At 36.2% G+C, this 19,437-nt stretch overlaps 1 protein-coding gene across 8 annotated transcripts in view; it reads left to right on the top strand.

The window, feature by feature from the left end:
- Positions 1-19,437, top strand: part of AOPEP (aminopeptidase O (putative)) — a 204,331-nt gene that overhangs the window by 3,096 nt on the left and 181,798 nt on the right. For 6 of the 8 annotated variants that reach the window (XM_075137926.1, XM_075137927.1, XM_075137924.1 and 3 more), the window contains exon 2: positions 14,182-15,144. The exons of 1 other annotated variant lie outside the window; for it this stretch is intronic. In XM_075137926.1, the coding sequence (XP_074994027.1) occupies positions 14,339-15,144 (806 nt within the window). In that variant the 5' untranslated portion in view covers positions 14,182-14,338. Of the gene's footprint in view, positions 1-13,777; positions 15,145-19,437 lie in introns of those variants that run through there. One more of the 8 variants, XM_075137923.1, reaches the window with a different exon arrangement.

The following is a 19,437-nucleotide window of genomic DNA, read 5'->3' as shown; positions in this document are numbered from 1 at the left end:
TTCTCTCATCCAGCCCTCTCTTTCATTCATTTTTGTTTTCTGAGATTTTGGAAATGCATGAAAAGAAACAGCTACAGTTGTGCTCTGAAATAAGAGGTATTTTGTGTATACTTACAAAAGAACATGTTTGGTATAGTCCTACATTTTGCTATGAAGACACATCTTATACGACTGCATTTTGCGCCTACCTTTCACTGTTCTGTATTAACAATGTAAGACAGTCTGTCACTGGCTGATCTAGCAGGAGTGCAATGAAATAAAGCGTGTGCTTGGAAAGGTAGTAGATGATTCAGTGCATTCTGGATAGTACATTTCTAGCTTGTGCCAGTATATTATGGAGTCATCTCTAATGACCATGTATCTTCTCTGTTTTTCAAGGGGTTTTTTTTTGAAGTTTGTAAGCCTTTCATTTGCTTCCACCTAGTAGTGCCTGTGCTGGACTTCCCAACAAATTCAGGTGTTTTTCTGATTTTCTCATGTGGATTATTAGTGTTAAAGTGGAATTAGTCTGGAATAGTTAGTTGTTAGCAATTGAAAATAACAGCTTCCTGGAAAAATGGAACATTAGTATCAAGTATCATAATTGATCATTCTAGTTTTTAACAGGCTATTTACAGGTTTAACTAGACTACCTTGTATAATAGTTATTCTCACTTTCTTAGTTTACTTTTTTGTAATGGGTATATTCCCAGGGTAGTTCAGATGCCCGCTTTTTTATTTCTCCACTTTCCCCTGTAGGACAGGATTATTTTTCAAAGTTCTTCCCTTCTCCTGTCTCTGTATTTCATTTCTTTTTGACTGTAACAACCAAAACTGTGCATTACTGTGTATTTTTTACCACAAATAAACATTTTTTGTTATAGATATTTTTAGGAAATTTATTCTCTAATCTTGTCTACTTCGCAATCGTGTTTTATTTTGCCTGGAAGCTCTTTTCTCAGGTTTGCTTTCAGAGGCATATGATTCTAATTCAGGCCAATGCTTTCTGTATTAAGTGGAAAAGCAATGTTATACAAATATTGTTCCATGAAGGATCAGTTCTCTCCTATTTCCCATTCTTTGTGCCTTTTATGCAACTCTATTATGTACAGACAATCAAGAGTGACTATTCATGTTGGCCACCATCTGCTATTATCGTTGTTTATTCTTTTGCAAACATTTAGCTTCTAAAATATTAAAACATATAATCAAACAATTAGCTTGCCTTATGTTTTTATGACTTACAAAGTACGTTTCGTAAGGAAGGTGCATTGAATGTGAGGTCTATTTTCAAAACGTACTAGTAATTTGTTACATCTTTGTGTGTAGAAGTAGTATGACATGAAGCAGTGTTTGTAAAAAGATCGTCAAGAGTTTGTGGTAGCATTACAGTTCCTAATTTGTTTTCATGTTTAGAATCCAGCTAGTGAACCTCCTTTTCTAAAGGTGAAATGCATTACTTTCAAAAAAATGAAAACCAGATACTCATATTATGGACAGAATATAGCAAAAAATATTACAGAAGACAATATTGTGTAAGAAAAGTATCTCAAAAAAGATGTCAGAAATAATGGCTCTAGTGTCTTCTCGATGATGACAGTACCTTGATACGTACATAAGGAAGTGAGGAACTTGTCATATCAAACCCAAGGATTACTGACTCAGAACAGTGTATTTAGGAAGCAGTAGTAAAAGATGTATTATTTGCATATACAAACGTCAGATATGTACAGAGAACTCCCCAGGTGTACAGCAAAGATACTGCTTCAGCAATTGAGGTGGTATGTTTCTTGTGTTATGTGAACACTATGATTACAATTTATTCTCTTAACCTGTTGAAGAAGAATGAAAGGAAATGCAAAATAACTAGAAGTTCAGTTGTAAGAGTGTGTTAGATAGCTGGACCACAAAATAAACCAAATGATACCTGCGTGCTTTGACATTTGTATGGCAGAATGCATACCAATGGCTTTTGATTGTCTGGAAAACACTTTAGAGGTATTTAAACCACTTTAGTAACAACATAATATACATTACATCACTATTCAAAAAATACATGAGGTATGAATATATAGGCAAGACTTTCCATTTCTGTGTAGTTAGCATAGGCAGTTCTTTTTGTTTAAAACAAAAGCCCCATTTCTCTTTATATCTTTCATACTCCAACTCTTTCTCCCTGTGCAAGTGAGGAAAATGTTGAATGACAAATGCTAATCTGAATTAGTTCCATGATCATACACTGTTTGGGGGTCAAGTTTGTTGCACTTCATCTGAATCTGTACTCAATTAGTCAGAAAAAAAGGGAAGAATCCTGCCTTTGTATACCTAGGCTTGACTTGCAAATTTGCATAATGTTGCAGCTCCCATTGATTTTGCTTAGGCTTTTGATAAGCTGCATTTTAGTACTTGCAGTAGGAAACATGTTGGTGGGATAATTATATTATGATTTTTGTACATTTTTGGGAAGACTTTATTGAAGAAAAGATGTAAGTTGCATTTAATCAAATGCAGTTGGAATCAAATGGTAAATTAAATCATTATTTACAACCTGTTCTGTTAAACTCCCCGAATTATCACATATCTATGAAAAGACATCACACTTCAAATAAAGAGCAGAGCATGGGGTTTACAAGCATGTTTGATTGTTGCACAGCTACACTTTTTGTTTCCTTCTCACCTGTCTCTTGTACCTATCCTTATAACTTTTTGCTTCTGTAAGTGCACACATACTTTCTCTCTGTCTCATCTCGCTGATTTAGTCATGTTGCACCAATGAGGGACAGTCCATGTGTAGATGCTAAACTTCAAATCAAATATCAGTGTGTTTTTTACAATATTGTTGAAATAGCAGTACTGAATGAAAGCAAAGATATAGATGCCTAGCATTTAGATAAATGTAACAATATATATACATGTATATCTTTCTGTTCTGTTCAGTTATGGGTTTTTACAACGGTCCTTTTAAGAAATTAAAAAAAAAAAAACCTTTTAGCTCTGATATTACATTCTGCGGTAACTTTTATCCTCCTCTTTTGTCCTTCCTTTGTCAATTTTTGCTTCTCTTTTTTTTTTCATTTGGTTTGATTTCTGGTTTGCTTTAATGTGATTCCTATGTCATCTGTTTCATTGCTACAGAAGTTGGGTGTATAGTCATTAATTGCCTTGATCTTTTACTTTCTTTCTTGATACTAAAAAGGCTGTCTATTTAAGTGACCAAATAAACAATTCATTCCTGTCTTTTCTTCTTGGATAAAAATTCTCCCAGGGTTGAGATCCAATATTTGATAAGCCAAGCACAGCCTGAAGGAGGAGTAGATATCCATCTTGTCTGGAACGCAACCATCTATCCATGTATGTTAATGTCATAAAATTAACAGTCCTGTTGAAGACAATGCATCTGTTAATCTCATGTCAAGTTAATTCTTTTGTAACATGGCTTTGGGCCCAAATGAAACATTAAAATCATTTTTCTAGCTTTTAATCAGGTGACTGTCATATACATGCCTTAAAATATTTCTGCTAGATTGTTCTACATTCTGGGTAGCCTTATACTGTTTTTCTGTATTGCAAATGCTGTGTGCTTTCCAAAAATGCATCATTTTACCATTAAATTTCTTGTTAATAAAGTGGGTGTAAATAAAATAGGATTAAAAAGCACAACTGCTTTGCAGCTCTACTAATACTTGCTTTTTTAAAAAAATCTGGAAAATACATTGTCTTAGCACTGATTATACTTATCTTCTATAAATTTTGGTCTGATGTGAGTCTGAAGTTGTAAGAAGAATAGTTTAAAGGCAGTGTGTGTTGTTTTATATTTTTGTATTTATAATCACTTATAATATAATTTTAAAGAGAGAATTTTGTTGCATATGTACCCAACTGATTTAATGCATAGTGGTGTAACATGACCCACACACAAGAGGGCACATTAACTCCTCTGGAATGTAATTACAGAAAACCTTTTCAGTTAGGGTAAACTAATACCCGCAAAGAAAATAATAAAATCACACCTTGAACATGGTGCTATGTATAATTTTTAACCCGTTTTGTATGAATATTTTATGCATGTGCCAGAAAACTAATCTTACTTTAAAGTCCTTTCGGTTTAGTTCAGTGACTATTGTGAAGTTCTGTGACTGAAGATTAGCATTGTTGTTTAAGCTGGCTTAAAGAAAAGTAGAAAGTAATCTAACACTCACGTCATCATTTGTTTCTTACCATAGTATTATAGTCAAAAGTTTAAAAAGACAAGAATTCCCGTAGTGAAGTGAAGTTCCAGGATTCAAATACAAACATTTAATGATCTGAAAAGTTTTTAAAAATTATTGTTAACTTTCGGTAAATTTCTTTCCTGTTCACATTGCAGGTTTTATTTTGTATTCTCTCTCTGAAACAAACACAATGCTTCTCTGCTTCCATCTCTAAAATTTATGTACAGAATGAATTTTTTTAAAGATACGTTAGTGTCCCTTGACGATTTTTTGTCCTTGAATTCATCTTAATTTATTACTGAAATAACAATTGATTTAAGTTTTAAGGACTACTTTCCCCTCAGTCTTTTCTGTACTAGTGTTAGCTTTGTAATTCTGTTTCAGAGCTTTTCACAGTCATTGGAGGGAGTAAGTAATTAGATTCTCTATGCATTTGGACTTCTGTTCACCTCTCCCTTTTTCTCATCTTTGCCTTCCTAAGACAACATTTAGTGGCTCAATCTCCATTAAAAGCACTAGGTACTGTCTCTGTAGATCTGTATACCTTCTGAAAATCTGTCATATAGTTTGCAGAAGATGTCTTAAGATGCCTTTAAAAAGATTCTTAAGGAATTCTCTTTCAAAAAACAATCAATGCAGGCAATATTGTTTAGGCATCTAAACAGTATTGTATAGGCATCTTCATTGTTACAAACAATTAACATTTTTAAGTAGCCACTCTGAATACTGTGTGGAAGATCACCCTAATACTGTAGCAATGAAATACATATTAAAGCTAAATTCAATGTGGAAAATAAATCAGCAACTTTAGAAACAGTGATGTAGTCTGACTAATTCTAAAATACAATCATTCTTGCAAATTTCTGGTTAACTTGACCCTGGAGCAGAAGAGTATTATTTTGTTTGTTCTCTTGTTATTTCAGCTACATTCTAGACTTCTACTGAAAATGTAAAGAACACTGTTTCCTGAGAGTGTATTTCGGTATACTTATTCTTAAAATGATGTATTTCTGTTCTTATTCTCTGTTTGCCTTTTCGTTTAGTGTTTCTGTTCAACCACAACAAAAAAGCAGCTCTGCAGAATATAAAAATTACGATTTTTTGTATTTTTAAAAAAAGTTAGTTCTATTTAATGCAGTATAATATGGAATGTAGTTGTATTTGCAAGACAGCTTAGTATCTTTTTGCTTGTCTTTTCTCTGTGCCCCTCTAAGAAGAGTCTGGCTGCATCTTCTGTACACACCCCTTTAGGTACTGGGATATAGCAGGTAAACTTCCCTAACTGCCTCATGCCAAGGCTGACCTGACCCGGTGCCATCAGCCTTTCCTCCTACATTTGTGTGCTTCAGTCCTCTAGCCACGTGAGTGGCTCTCTGCTAGGCCTATTCTGTCAATGAAATTGCAATTTTTCAATAGACGTATTATAAACTTTCTTTCTTTCTTTCCAGAGGATTAAGTTAAGCTAAGTGAATTGTTAGGCAATCAGTTTATGAAAATTTAGTGGAAAAAAACATGCAGTAGAGGCTTGTCAAAAGTTGAAGTTGTTAAAATAATCTGATTGCTTTCTCTTACTAAGCAACCGGACTATTACATAATGAAGAAATAATATAAGTTTTGCTTTGTCTTTGGAAGGACTGTTGTGTCCTATGTTAACTTTCTTTAATTTGCCTTTGAATTTAATTTTTAATTTTATTTGTTTGTAATTAAAAAATCCACCAAACAAAACTCTCAAGACCATCTTCAGCATTTACCCCAGTGATTTAATTTTTAACTCTGAAAGCATTTTAAATTTATTTCAACGTATTTAAATGTAGGTGAGTCTGCCCTGTGTTTTGCTCAACTTTTGTTAAATTTGGATATGGCCTCATGCAGGGTTTAAGTCTATCCCAGTCTGAACTGCCTCCCAAAGGGCGATCATATTCTGTCCCCAGCTGCATGTTCCGGCCTCTTGCCTTGAGTTGTCCTCTGCACTTGTGTAGCTTTGTAGGAAGGAATGCTGTGCAGAAATTTGAGGAAGAAATACACACTTCCTATTGTGGCATATCAGGCGAAGATTGGCTTAGTTGTGAATACACACCCTCACGTGTTTTATGCTTGCATGAGTCGAGTGATTGGATGGGGTCAATCTGGAGAGGTTACAAGCACTTTGGAGTTCAGGATGTAAGTGTTTTTTAAAAATGAATTGAAATCATTAAGTTGAAATTCAATAGCTGTAAGTACAGAGTATTACAGAAAGAAATTCAGTGTGCAAATAAAAAATTGAGAAAAGCTCAGAGAATTTTTTGTGCTTATAGTGATACTGGCTCAGGTTTAATAGCACAGACACTAAGATTTGAAGGCTGAGGTTACAAAGAAATACCACTTTTAGCTTTAGCAATACAAGTATTTATTGTCTTTCTTGCTGGGGCTCTGCTGCCTTTGTGGATCTGTTGAACGACCAGGCTATGTAAATGGTTTTAATTTATTATAGGCAAAATGTACTGTTTTGATTCAGAGCACAGTTTAAACTTTATTTTAATAATCTGCCTATTCTGAACTAGTGTGTTGAGTGATTGGAGAGATGGAAGAGTGAGCTCCGAGTGGGGGTGGGGGTTAGAAGGGATGAGAAGCAAGTGAGTGCTTCCACAGTATATTCCGCAGTATAACTACGTCCTCTTTATCCAAAACTTCAGGAAACATGAACTTAGTGAAGCTTAGAGGGGAAAAAAAATGTTTACAGGAAAGAATATTTAATTAAATATTATGAAAAAATGGATTATGCTACCTAGTGAAAATGAACAACCCCCTTCTGCAGAGGTATTTAACAACAGAGGAGTGTTTCACATACTTCTGTCTCATCTCAAGGGAAAGAACTAGATTCTTCCACTGAGGACTCTTCCAGACAATATAATTAATACATCAGATATATGAGGTATGTATGCAGTAGTGGAGGCACAAAAAAAAAAAAAGAAGAAACAAACGAACAAAAAAGATATACTTTGAGAATATTTTTAATAAATCTAGAGTTTGGATGACATGGTAAGAAAGACCAAATGTGGTAGAAACGACACAGCTGCCTGATGAAAATACATTTTTATGTGAATGAAGGGTAACCTGCCAAAATTCTAGTTCACACATACAGGGCACATTTTAAATAGCTCCCTGCATGTATTTGAAAATTACTGCATTTAATGAGTATTGAGTGTGTATTTCGAGCAGTGCAAATATTTAAAGTTAGATTATGAACTTTATAAATATTTTAAATGAAGCAAACTAAACAAGCGTGCACAGTTAATTTGGGCAAAAATGAATAGGACTGGGCAAGAGCTGAGAGTCCCATGCCTTACCAATACTGTGGAACCCCAGAGAGTGATGTAGCAGGAGTGTTCTACTAATATCTAGCATTATTTTGTACAGCTAGATGATTGCATATACAGAGTTCGGTAGTCTCTATTTTTCTTTAAAAATAGATATAAAAGAACATTTTTTAATGTCTTATTGCTTGCCCATAAAGCAGAGAATGCTTTCGTACTAAGAGTGTGATAGCCACATACTCTTGCAAATGCATTGTGATAGCTTCTAATGACATGATCAAACCATTCCTCAAAAAACCTGATTTTCAACTTTCACAACCTGAGATGCATATTTATATTCTCTGAAATTTCTAATTTGATACATTTTATTGAAGTTCTAATGTTAAGAAGTGTCAGCAATTGAAAAAGCTAATAGGGATGTAGGAAACATCTTATTACTGTTATAAAGCTAGTATTATACGTGGCTTTCTTTACAGGACTATAGTGCTAGAGAGAGTTGCAATTAAACATTTTTTTTAGGACTTTTTTCTTCTAAAATTTCAACTTGGATACAGTCTTAAGAAATGTTTTTATCGATTTTGTCTTATTTTGGTATTTTATACAATTTTGTATTGTTGCAGGGAGTTAGGCTTCTGCTTTTCAGCAGGTAGAACAAAATGTCTGGTTCTGTTAACAAGCCTTCCTAATGAATTATATATACTTCTCAGCAAGGGGCTTTATCTCTGCAGTTCCACACACATATTCCCAGTGGGTTTTTGAATTTCTAAAAGAGTTTTTCATTATCACAGTCATAAGGAACTCATGGCAATAATGAATGTAGAGTTCCTGCCTCCAGAGAATGGTAGTACATAGTGGAGATACAAAATCAAGGAATGGGCTTAGGTAATAAATGATCAAAGCAATTACACTAATAGCAGCTTATTTCCAATTTGTCTTAAATGTGGTGTTTTTCTATACGCTATGTATGGACTATTGCTGCTGGCAGAAAGGTGCTGAATTGTGCTTTAGCAAAACTTTTGTGGATGAGTTCCTCACTAAGTTAAGAACTGTCCAGTGCAAGAATGTTAGTGGATGATCTCTTTACAGCAGAATTAACAGACAATTAACAGCATGTGCAGCATCTCTGATGCTTATTTAGAGTTCCAAGGTTGGACTTCAAGGTTCTTTTACTGCTTTTTAGCATTTACTTTTGGCCACTTATTTATATTATAGAAATGGATATGTCTAAGTTACTGGAATTGAAATTATCCAGATATGACCAAAAATAGTTTTAAGGTAACATCTAAAATTGAATTTTTTGAAATAGTTGTTTTGTTTTACAGTATGTTTCTGGTATTTCTTAATCTGTACAACTATACAGTAGTACAAAGCTGCTTAAAACAAACATTGCTGATGTGCATGACCATGAAACTTTAGAGAACAGGGGAAGGAAGTAATTTCATTTATAACTTCTATTCTGTTAACAGTGGATTTTTGGCATGTTATTTAGTGAGCAGTAACTCTTTGGAGGCTCCAGGCATAGACCAGATAGTATAGAAATGACATTTTTAAAAAAATCAGGCTTTTTGTTTGTGCACATTTTTTTCCTCCTCTGAATTCAGCGCATGTATGTTGTAGTTGGATATTGAAACACCAATGGGGAAGCTGTTAGCAAATATGTTTGGTTTAGCTAGAAGTAGGTACACTGTGAAGTATCAGAACTTCAATTAACATTATGTAGACAGAAATCCACACTGAGGATGTGTATCCCAAGATTGACAAATAAGTTCATGGTCATATATTTCTTTGGACTTCTTCGGTGTTCTTTTTAATATAATTTTCCATCTATTGTTGCAGATTATACCATCTGAAGTCTTTATATTTAGAAACTCCACAGTTGATTAGTGGAGTTTGCTGTACCCTTATAAAGTAACTCCTTTTTAAAAAGCTAACATTGGTGAAATTATTACAAAATTAACATTTAAACTAAAAGCATGCACGATTACCCTGGCTTAAAACTGTGGCGTGTAAATTCAGTTTCTTTCCCACTTAGGAGAGCTCTAAATAGGACTATCTCAAATTACTTGAGAGACCACCTCACTTCATAGGATGCAACTTCCAGTGTGAGGCTTTAGTGGGGAAGTAAAATTATTGTTTGTAACAGAAGCATGCTTTGCACAGAAGACAGAGCTTTTTGTGAATTCAATACCAATATGAAATTATCAAAATACAGTACAAAAATACAAAGATGTTCGAATGAGTGAGTCCCCAACACCGTCAGAATAGAATAGCATATCAGCTTCTTTGTTGCACAGTTCTAATGTTTTGTAGACTCCTTAAAAATATTTCATTAAAAAATTCTTCACAGGTTCAGAAGCCAAGACACCTGAAAACAGCCATTTAAATTCACTTAGTAGTGCTTGGAGATAGAGAGAATACCTACACGTTTTGAAAGCTGAGATATCTAAAAGTTAAGGTGATTTGAAATAGGATTAAACAGACACAGTGTTTCATCTGAATTAAAATTCAGTGTCAGAGTGTATGCAGTAATAGTTGTTACTTGTCTACAAGTGTGTTCCTCTTGTCTGTTGCTCTGTTTGTGAACACGATCAGATGTGTCATCTCCACTGAACAGAAGTGTTGATCTGAAACTTTCAACGGTAGAAGATGAATGTCCATTCTGCATGTTTTTTAGTGTCATTGGCCTTTGTTTTCAATTATCTCTCGAATCTCACGGATTTCATGTTTTGGTATTAATAGTTTTAAAGAGGATTTATATTTATAGAATTTAATTTTTTGATAATGCTTCAATGAATTGTGGGGTTTTTAAAATTTGGATTGAGTTTACTTGTATGGCACTATTTGTCACCTTTTAATCTGCCCTGTTAATTAATGTTAAATAAATCTGACAGTCCTCTAAAATCAAAATAAGTGTGGTTTTGTAGGCATTGAACTGCAGCTTTACGATTTATTTTAAGGTGTTGAGAGGTGCTTCTTACCATGGTAGCTGAGAATTTAATGTAAATTAGTGTAATTAATACTTTTGAGGTAAGAAATTGATCACACTTCTAACTGGAAAACAGAAAAACAGGGATATAAACACATATTAGTAGTATAGCACAAATATTTATTGTTAGTATAGTACTTACATTTTATAAAATATATCAGTCTTATATTATATCTGGTTTTCAAATGAGAAAATCTAAGCAAAACAGGAATTCTTGAATGCCAGTTCAGTGTTGGGTTTCTTCCCCACCAAGTCACTTTATTTCTTTTCTCCACCACCAATACTTAGCTTATGACTGTCAGAAGTCATAAAGTTTTGGTAGTCAGAAAAAAAATCCAGATAACATCAAGTTCAGCCCACAACATTATGCACAGACATCATAGATGAATTGCTCATGTCGCAGCATTTAGAACCTTTGGTTGCTCCACTGATATTCCCAGTTAGGTGTCAAGACAAGGACATGATTTGAATGGCCATATGCTTTTTATAGCTCATTCATCAAGCTGAAGTTTGCTGAATCATCCCTCAGCCTTTCTTACAGGTCTTCGTAAATGCTTTAGTTCCACTTCTGTACTATTTTCCAGACTTCCTTAAATTAAGTAGGGAGCGATCACTATGATGATATTAGGACCCAGTATGCATTTTAGGGTACTTAATACTTCACCTTCCTCTGTTGTTTTTTAAAATCAAACTGGTAAAACTGGTAAAATACAGATCAACAATGCACATGTATCTGCAAAGATAAGTAACCTTTGGAAAGCCACACTGAAATCACTGGGACTCTGCAGGAACTCCTGAATCTGGTTTTGGATCCTGATACGAGTGAATTCTGAAAGTACATAGAAGTACACATCAGTTAAGGCAGTGCAAGATGCATAGTGTTTTCTTGCAAATATGTGAAGTTTGAAAGCACTCGAAATAGTAAACTGTTATGATGAACAAGATGATTAAATTCGGAGAAACAGGTTGGGAAAACTCTCAGAGAATAGAGAAGTATCTACTGGAAGCAGTTCAAAAGATGCAATGAGGGAAAGGCAGTGGATGTGGTCTACCTGGACTTCAGTAAAGCCTTTGACACTGTCTCCCACAGCATTCTCCTAGAGAAGCTGGCGGCTCACGGCCTAGACAGGTGCACTCTTCGCTGGGTAAAAAACTGGCTGGACGGCCGAGCCCAGAGAGTTGTGGTGAACGGAGTTAAATCCAGTTGGCGGCCGGTCACGAGAGGTGTTCCCCAGGGCTCAGGACTGGGGTCAGTTCTGTTCAATATCTTTATCCATGATCTGGACGAGGGGATCGAGTGCTCCCTCAGTAAGTTTGCAGACGACACCAAGCTGGGTGGGAGTGTTGATCTGCTGGAGGGTAGGAAGGCTCTGCAGAGGGACCTGGACAGGCTGGATCCATGGGCTGAGGCCAACTGTATGAGGTTCAACAAGGCCAAGTGCCGGGTCCTGCACTTGGGTCACAACAACCCCAGGCAACGCTACAGGCTTGGGGAAGAGTGGCTGGAAAGCTGCCCAGAGGAAAAGGACCTGGGGGTGCTGGTTGACAGCCGGCTGAACATGAGCCGGCAGTGTGCTCAGGTGGCCAAGAAGGCCAACGGCGTCCTGGCCTGTATCAGAAATAGTGTGGCCAGCAGGAGCAGGGAGGTGATCGTGCCCCTGTACTCGGCACTGGTGAGGCCGCACCTCGAATCCTGTGTTCAGTTTTGGGCCCCTCACTACAAGAAGGACATGGAGGTGCTGGAGCGTGTCCAGAGAAGGGCAACGAAGCTGGTGAAGGGCCTGGAGCACAAGTCTTATGAGGAGCGGTTGAGGGAACTGGGGTTGTTTAGCCTGGAGAAGAGGAGGCTGAGGGGAGACCTCATCGTGCTCTACAACTACCTGAAAGGAGGTTGTAGCGAGGTGGGTGTTGGTCTCTTCTGCCAAGTAACCAGCGATAGGACGAGAGGAAATGGCCTCAAGTTGCGCCAAGGGAGGTTTAGATTGGACATTAGGAGAAATTTCTTTACTGAAAGAGTGGTCAAGCCTTGGAACAGGCTGCCCAGGGAAGTGATGGAGTCACCATACCTGGAAGTATTTAAAAGACATGTAGATGAGGCCCTTAGGGACATGGTGTAGTGGGCATGGTGTGTTGGGTTGACGGTTGGACATGATGATCTTAGAGGTCTTTTCCAACCTTAATGATTCTATGATTCTATGATTCTTACAGGCAATCTTCAAATTATTCTGAATTTACCGGGATATTTCAGTGAAAGAGGGCCTTCTGAAGCGAGCTTGGTGCCCTGGTATGTTTGCAAAAGTGCGGGAGGATTGATATAAAAGTGAAGGAAAGATTTTTCTCAGCTTGTCTTCAAAGACATCCCTGTAAGAGCTGTTTCCAACTGGTAGAAAGCCATCAAACAAGGGAGATATTTGCTATGTTTTGTGTGTGTTGTGCGAAGCTAGTGTCGATAATTTCTTTGCCTGAGTCTTTCACTTACTGATGCTAGCTTGATAGCATGCCCTGGATTCCTACAAAAGAAATAGCAAGGGGGGGGGGGCGGGGCGGGGCGGGGCCTGAGTTCGCCGCTGTGCTGTCTTTGAGAACTCCACAAAAACTGACTTCGGACGCTGAAGTCTATGATGAGGCTGTGAAATTTGAAACAATGTCACAAGGGAGTATCTGTTCACTTAAGGCACTTAAAAACAGACTTGGCTGCCTATCATGGAAGTGTCACTGAACTGGCAGGGAGAGAACTGCATGTCTTAGCAGTTGCTTCTTCCTCTGATTTCTATTTCTAGTCTAGAAAGTAGACAAAAAGGACTTAAGTGAGATGAAAGTGCATAACTTAGCTCAGTGGTCATAGCAAAACAGAGAATGCATGACACCTAAACTTCTGTGATGAACTTGTGCCTGTTGTTGCAACAAATGTTGATGCATTTTAGTATTTTCTTGCTTTTATAGGTATTTGCATATTTTCCAGTGAGAAGACCTTTTGTTTTCTGTAAGATGCTATTATCCTGAGTGTTAATGGGTTTCCAGCTATTAAGATGTAATCATATACCTTAAGTATTTAACTATAAATTTGAAAAATCTTCATGAGCAATCTCAAAGGAATACTTGGAATGCACTCATAGTAAATTGGCTCATTTTCTTGTAATTTACTAGAATTGCTGATATGAGAGCAGTTGTAAAGTGGAAAGTATATTAATTCATGAAGATGCATTGTATATATGAAATTATTACTTTAAAACTTTAAGACATATGAGGTGATTTAGGCTTACTCTTGTTACTTAGAATGACACTAGAAAAATGATCACTATCTTTTGAGGTAATGCATTTGAAATAAATACAGCAGCCTGAAAAACAAACAGTGCAGTAATAAATTAAATTAGATGTTGCATAACCATGTATCTTTTCTAAAGGATTACTGTGGGTGAAGAGAGTCAACAGGAGGCCTATAGTAAAGTGTGTTTCTTTCAGTTTATAAAAGCTGTCTAGAAATATTTTCACTTGAGATCATCTCTGAAAAATAAAGCCAGTGGTTCTTGACAGCAAATCCTGAAGCAGCGAGCTTGATGCCATTCTGTGGAGACACAATCACTCTTTGGCTGTACTATTTTTAATAAAGGCAGCTGGGCTTTAAATAACTTTTAGATTTAGTGCATTTCAGAAATGGTTGTGAAACAATTATCCAATTTATTTTGGCTTTTGTTTTTTTTTTTTTTAATAGAATGTGAAAAGTGGAGGAACTGCAATTAATTTCGATACTGTAATATTAATCAAAATTATTTTTGGCACTGGAGGCTGAGTATCCTTGCTCTTTAAGGAGACATCATATGTAAGAAATGTCTAAGGCTTTGTAAAACTGTTGCCCAATAGGCTGGAACATGGAGACACAGCTAGACCCCATGAAGGATGACTTGCCCTTAATGGCCAACACTAGCTATATGCTTGTAAAGCACTATATATTGGACTTGGATGTGGATTTTAAAAGTAAAGTTATTGACGGCATCATAGTTTTATTCTTTGAGACTGGGAGCCAGTACAGGAAAACCAGCAGTACTGGCAAAGGCGGCTGCCAGTTACAGTTTGATGAAACCTGTAAAATGAGGGCGTCTGAATTCTGCCACATTCCTGTGACAAATGTGACTGCCTGTTCATCTGAAACGGAATATAATGATTTTGCTGTCTGTGGTAAAGGTGAAGAAGATACTTCTGATAAAAATGGTAACCATAGCAACGAGGAACAGGCTTCTGGGATTTCTAGTTCAAAGGACTGCTGTGACATAGAGAATCATGGGAACAAGGATTTTCTGCTGGTATTGGACTGCTGTGATTTATCCGTGCTAACGGTTGAGGAGGTAGATGTTGCTGCTGTGTCAGGCATTGAAAAACTCACAAGGTCTGCCAAGCTAACTGATGCTTCAAAGGAGCTGGAAGATCTCAGGAATCAGATTGTGCATGAACTTGTGACTTTACCTGCAGATCGCTGGAAGGAACAGCTATACTATTTTACCCGCTGCAGCCAGGCACCTGGCTGTGGAGAGCTTCTGTTTACTACTGGCACCTGGAGCTTGGAGATAAAGAAATCAGGAATTCATACTCCAACAGACTTTCCTCATGCAATAAGAATACGGTACAAAACCAAACCGGAGGGAAGATCTGTTACATGGACTACAGACCAGAGTGGCAGGTATGTAACTATTAGCTGAAAGCTTTGCACACATTCATTTTAAACATGGGTGCAAGAATGTAGAATCGTGTAATGCTGAGCAACTGTGAAGACGATGAGCATTCTCTTCCATTGTTTTCATTTCATCCTTGGTTTGAATCCTGTTGCTGTCCTGTAGGAGACCAGACAAACTCTCTGCTCAAGAAACCCCAATGGACAGACCCCTCAGGCCTGTCTAAGTGACTGCATTTGCTCATTCTGAGTGGGAGTAAATAATTGCTGTGGATTGGAATAAGTGCGTGCAGGGAATAGGGAGTTATCACTTAGGGGAAGAGAAGGTATGCATGACAGGTTATTTTCACTTTAATACTTTGTGTTCTTTTTTCTTCCTGGCTTACACAACTGATTATACAGCATAAAGATCAGTATACATAATATTTCATAGAATTGCTTCACAACTAGTCTTTTATCAATATAGTAATAAGTTTAGAGATGCAGTCTTTTCCAGTTTAATCTCTCATAATCAACTTTCAACATCTCCTTCATCTATTATGTAATTGATGATAGCAAATGAACTGCAAACTGAAACTGCAAGAAGAATTGGCATTTTATCCAGCATTTGTGGAAGTACACAGTGCTGTACAGAAATCTTCAAGATGATCTCTTCATCGGAGGGAAACTACTATCCACTCTTTACTTCTACAACTGTAATTGTAATTTTACTGTATGTTCAAAGCTGGATTTTAATGGCTGTTAGTTCTTTATGATACCTAAAAAACAGGAACAAAGTTAGAAGATAAGGAAGAAATTTGGTCTAATTGAGTACTTGCTTTTCTTTCTCAAACTAGAGATATATGGTTACCTTTCATTTCAGTTACGCTAATAGAAATTAAGAGTCTTTTCACTGGCATCCACGTTAGGGAGGAAAATGAGGCCTTTTAATTGTACATCTGGTAGTTAGGTAATTCTACTGCTAAACCATGAGCAGTATCAAGTCCAGGAATGTCTCAGTCGTGTTCATTACCTCTTCCCCTTTCCCCTCCCTTCCTCACTCCCCAAGGAGTTATTTTTGGTATGAGTTTAGGAAATTTAACTCAATATAGTATCTTTAGTTATGAAAATTCTGAATTTTGACTGCATGCAAAGCTAGGGCAATTGCCTGTGATCACACGTGTCCGTGCCTACCTGCCCCTTACTAAAGTCTTTGAGAGTAATGTTAGCAACACTCAGCTGATATAGGACTACTCCTCTGTGTGTTTTTTGTGTGTTTTGAGCATTTGAAAGTTTCTTTGAGGCATCCAAATCACTAACGTCTTTTAGTTTTGACTCTTTTCCCCTTTCACTGCAAAGCAATATTCTTACTTTAGAGACATTTCGTGGCAGTTGTACATAAACACATGGAATTTTATGAATCAATAATGAAGTAGGAAAAGATGGTTTGACGTGCATCAGGCAGTCTGATGGTAGCAAATAGTCTCAAGCTGGTTTATTTTCAGTCTTTTGTAGGGTATTCCAGAAACTAATTCCTGTCAGAAAATAAGTTTTCATATCACAGTCATTAGAATCTTTATTGCTACATTTTTTAAACCAAATTCTGTATGTGATGAACCCATAAATATAGTGGTAAAGCTCATTGTATAAAATGCTGTCATATTTTTTCTTCCCTTTCTAAAAATAAAGCCCATTTATAATGTATGGGGGAAGTACTATTACATTATATTCTCACAGGGGAATTCTTTAAATTGTTCCAAATTATGCATATGGTGTTTTTTTAGGCAGATGTCAAATCCTTTCCCAGAGGGGTCTATAATCTATGGTTCTAACCCCGAAGAAAAGTGAAGCGAATAACAAAGTACAAGCATTGTGTGGCCACTTTCAATATGTTTCCTCTAATTTAACACTAGTATAATGTTTTGAAATTTAACCTATGCACTATTTTATGAAGATTTCCATTTTATTTGTTTTAAACAATGATGTATTGTCATACACAAAAAAAATTAGTTAAAGCAAAGTTTTGTGGGATGAGTTTGGGCAAGTTGAGGTTATGCGTATGCAAACCTGATGTTTGCACAGCGGGGCACACTTCTGTTTTCAGTAGAGGAACTGAACATACGGAATTTCAGCATTTCCCTGTTTGGGCTTTTGATACCAGCAAATATATTAATCATCAAGAGGGAAGGTTTTGTTTAGTCTTAGAACATGTTTTTTGTAATAACATGCTTTTGGGGGCCTTCAGGCGGAAGTACTAAAAAGGGGGCAAAATAGAGGAGTAGAGTATGTGTATGAGTATATATGGGTATGCACGTATATATACATATATGTATAAATAAAAACACTTTTCTGCCTCTCCAAAAGGTATACTCACAAGGACTATATCAGTTTTTAAAATTGGCAGGTAACTTTTAACAGTGATCAATAACATAATTATTACAATAGAAAAAAAAAGTGTTGATTATAATGTTTGTAATGTATTTATCATGAACAAAGAGCAGTTCTGTTTCAAAGTTTTTCAATTGTTTACTAGCACAATCCAGCACTGGGGTTTCAAACTACGAAGGTAATGTTGCAATTTTAACAAAATTATGGTTTTGTTTTAAGTATTCTCACTAATATAAAGTATTATAACATTATTTAAAATAAAACCTTATTTTAGACACTATAATAACCACTTTGTGGAGGGAATAATGTGTATAAAATATCTTTCATTACTGGGAAGAAGAAACTTTTTGCCAGTCCATCGAGGTGTTTAAGCAGTTTTGCCTAACTCTTAGGAATATGTTGTATGTGACAGTGTTGAGTCAGCATGCCTACCACGTATTTCAAATTAAATGCTTTCTCGTGATCATAGCTAAGAATCCTTATTCGTTAAAATACCCTGGGATCCCATCTCTTCATTGCTTAAGAAAAGGATTAAACACACTTAGGTTAAAATTAAAGAGGTAATTTTCCTAGTAGATAGCCTTGCGAATTCACCTGTAATGGGAGATTCCTCCCACCTTTTTTCTGCCATACTTATTGCCGCTTCTAGTGCTGTCATAAATTAGTTAATGATTTTGTTGATATTAATGAGCGACTGGAATGGAACTCATTTCCTCATTGTGGGATTAGGAATGAAAGAATATCTTTGGTACGAACGACATCAGTGAATGAATTCCATGACACTGAAACCTTTTAGTACGGGGTCCTAATCTTGTAAGTTACCTGTGCACTGTTTACCTTGGCATACATGAATCGGTCAGGACATGCATTTATTTTTTCAGGTTGAGCCCTAGATATTAGATATACAGAAAGGGGATGGGTCGAATTACTCCGAGTGTATGATTTTTGTGAGACTGCTATGGAAAAAGTATATTCTTAGAAACTATTAAAGAATGATTGAGCAGTTTTGGGGAAATGCTCTAGAAGGAGTTAACCTTGCGCTAATTTTCCAAAGTGGGAAATACTGGAAAATGTGAAATGATCTCCTTAAAAAAATGATTGTGATATCTTGATATTTATTTGACCAATTTAAATGTCTTACCTTTTAAAAATATTTTGTACCTGTCTAGTTGATTATCTTTATGCTATCTTGTTATTAAATTAAAATATCAATGTATTTTTAAAGAATTCAGGAAATATTTTTGAAAGCCTTTATGAAAGCTGTGAAGGTGAATACAGCAAGCACAAATGTACAATTTGGTAGAAGTGCTAATGCTAGCATATGTTCTGTAATTAAATGCTTCCTTTCAGATGCAGCTGTATCACAGACATCACTGAACTGCATGGTTCCTTATTTGTTATAAATAATCTTGCATTTCTGTAGTGTGCAGCTGAAGTACCTGAGGTAGATAGTGATTAGGAGAATATCCAAAGGGGTGGTACCTAACGTAGCAATAAAACAGACTTTGGTTTCCTGTTTAAATAATTGATGTTACTGATTCTGCTGAAACAGCAAAGGACTAGTAGAAAAGTTCTGCAGAACCTATTGTGATCTGTTTTGTGGACTTATGTCCGGAGTCTGTGTCAGGCTGGATCTCACTGGCTTGGAGACTGGCACAATTCCTCACTATTTTTTGTCTGCAGATAAAAAAAAGAGATTTTATCTTTTTTGAAATTGGTTGTTTCAAGCCTGCCTCTTCTTAAGACACATATGTTTTGAAATGCAAATCATGTTCGAAGAGAGTAGTTGCAATTGTTCAGATGCATTGGTGACAAGAGCTATTAATAAGTTTGGGTACTTCTGAAGATAAGCTCTTAAAAATTCATACTCTTCTTTGGCACTGTAGTCAGTCAGACTGAGTTATGTAGTATGTTGCATATATAAGGACTAAATAA

The sequence above is a fragment of the Calonectris borealis genome, chromosome Z (assembly GCF_964195595.1).
Source record: "Calonectris borealis chromosome Z, bCalBor7.hap1.2, whole genome shotgun sequence".
In the NCBI taxonomy this organism is placed as follows: domain Eukaryota; kingdom Metazoa; phylum Chordata; class Aves; order Procellariiformes; family Procellariidae; genus Calonectris; species Calonectris borealis.
The sequence above is the reverse complement of the archived record's forward strand: the minus strand, read 5'-3'. Positions and strand labels throughout refer to the sequence as shown.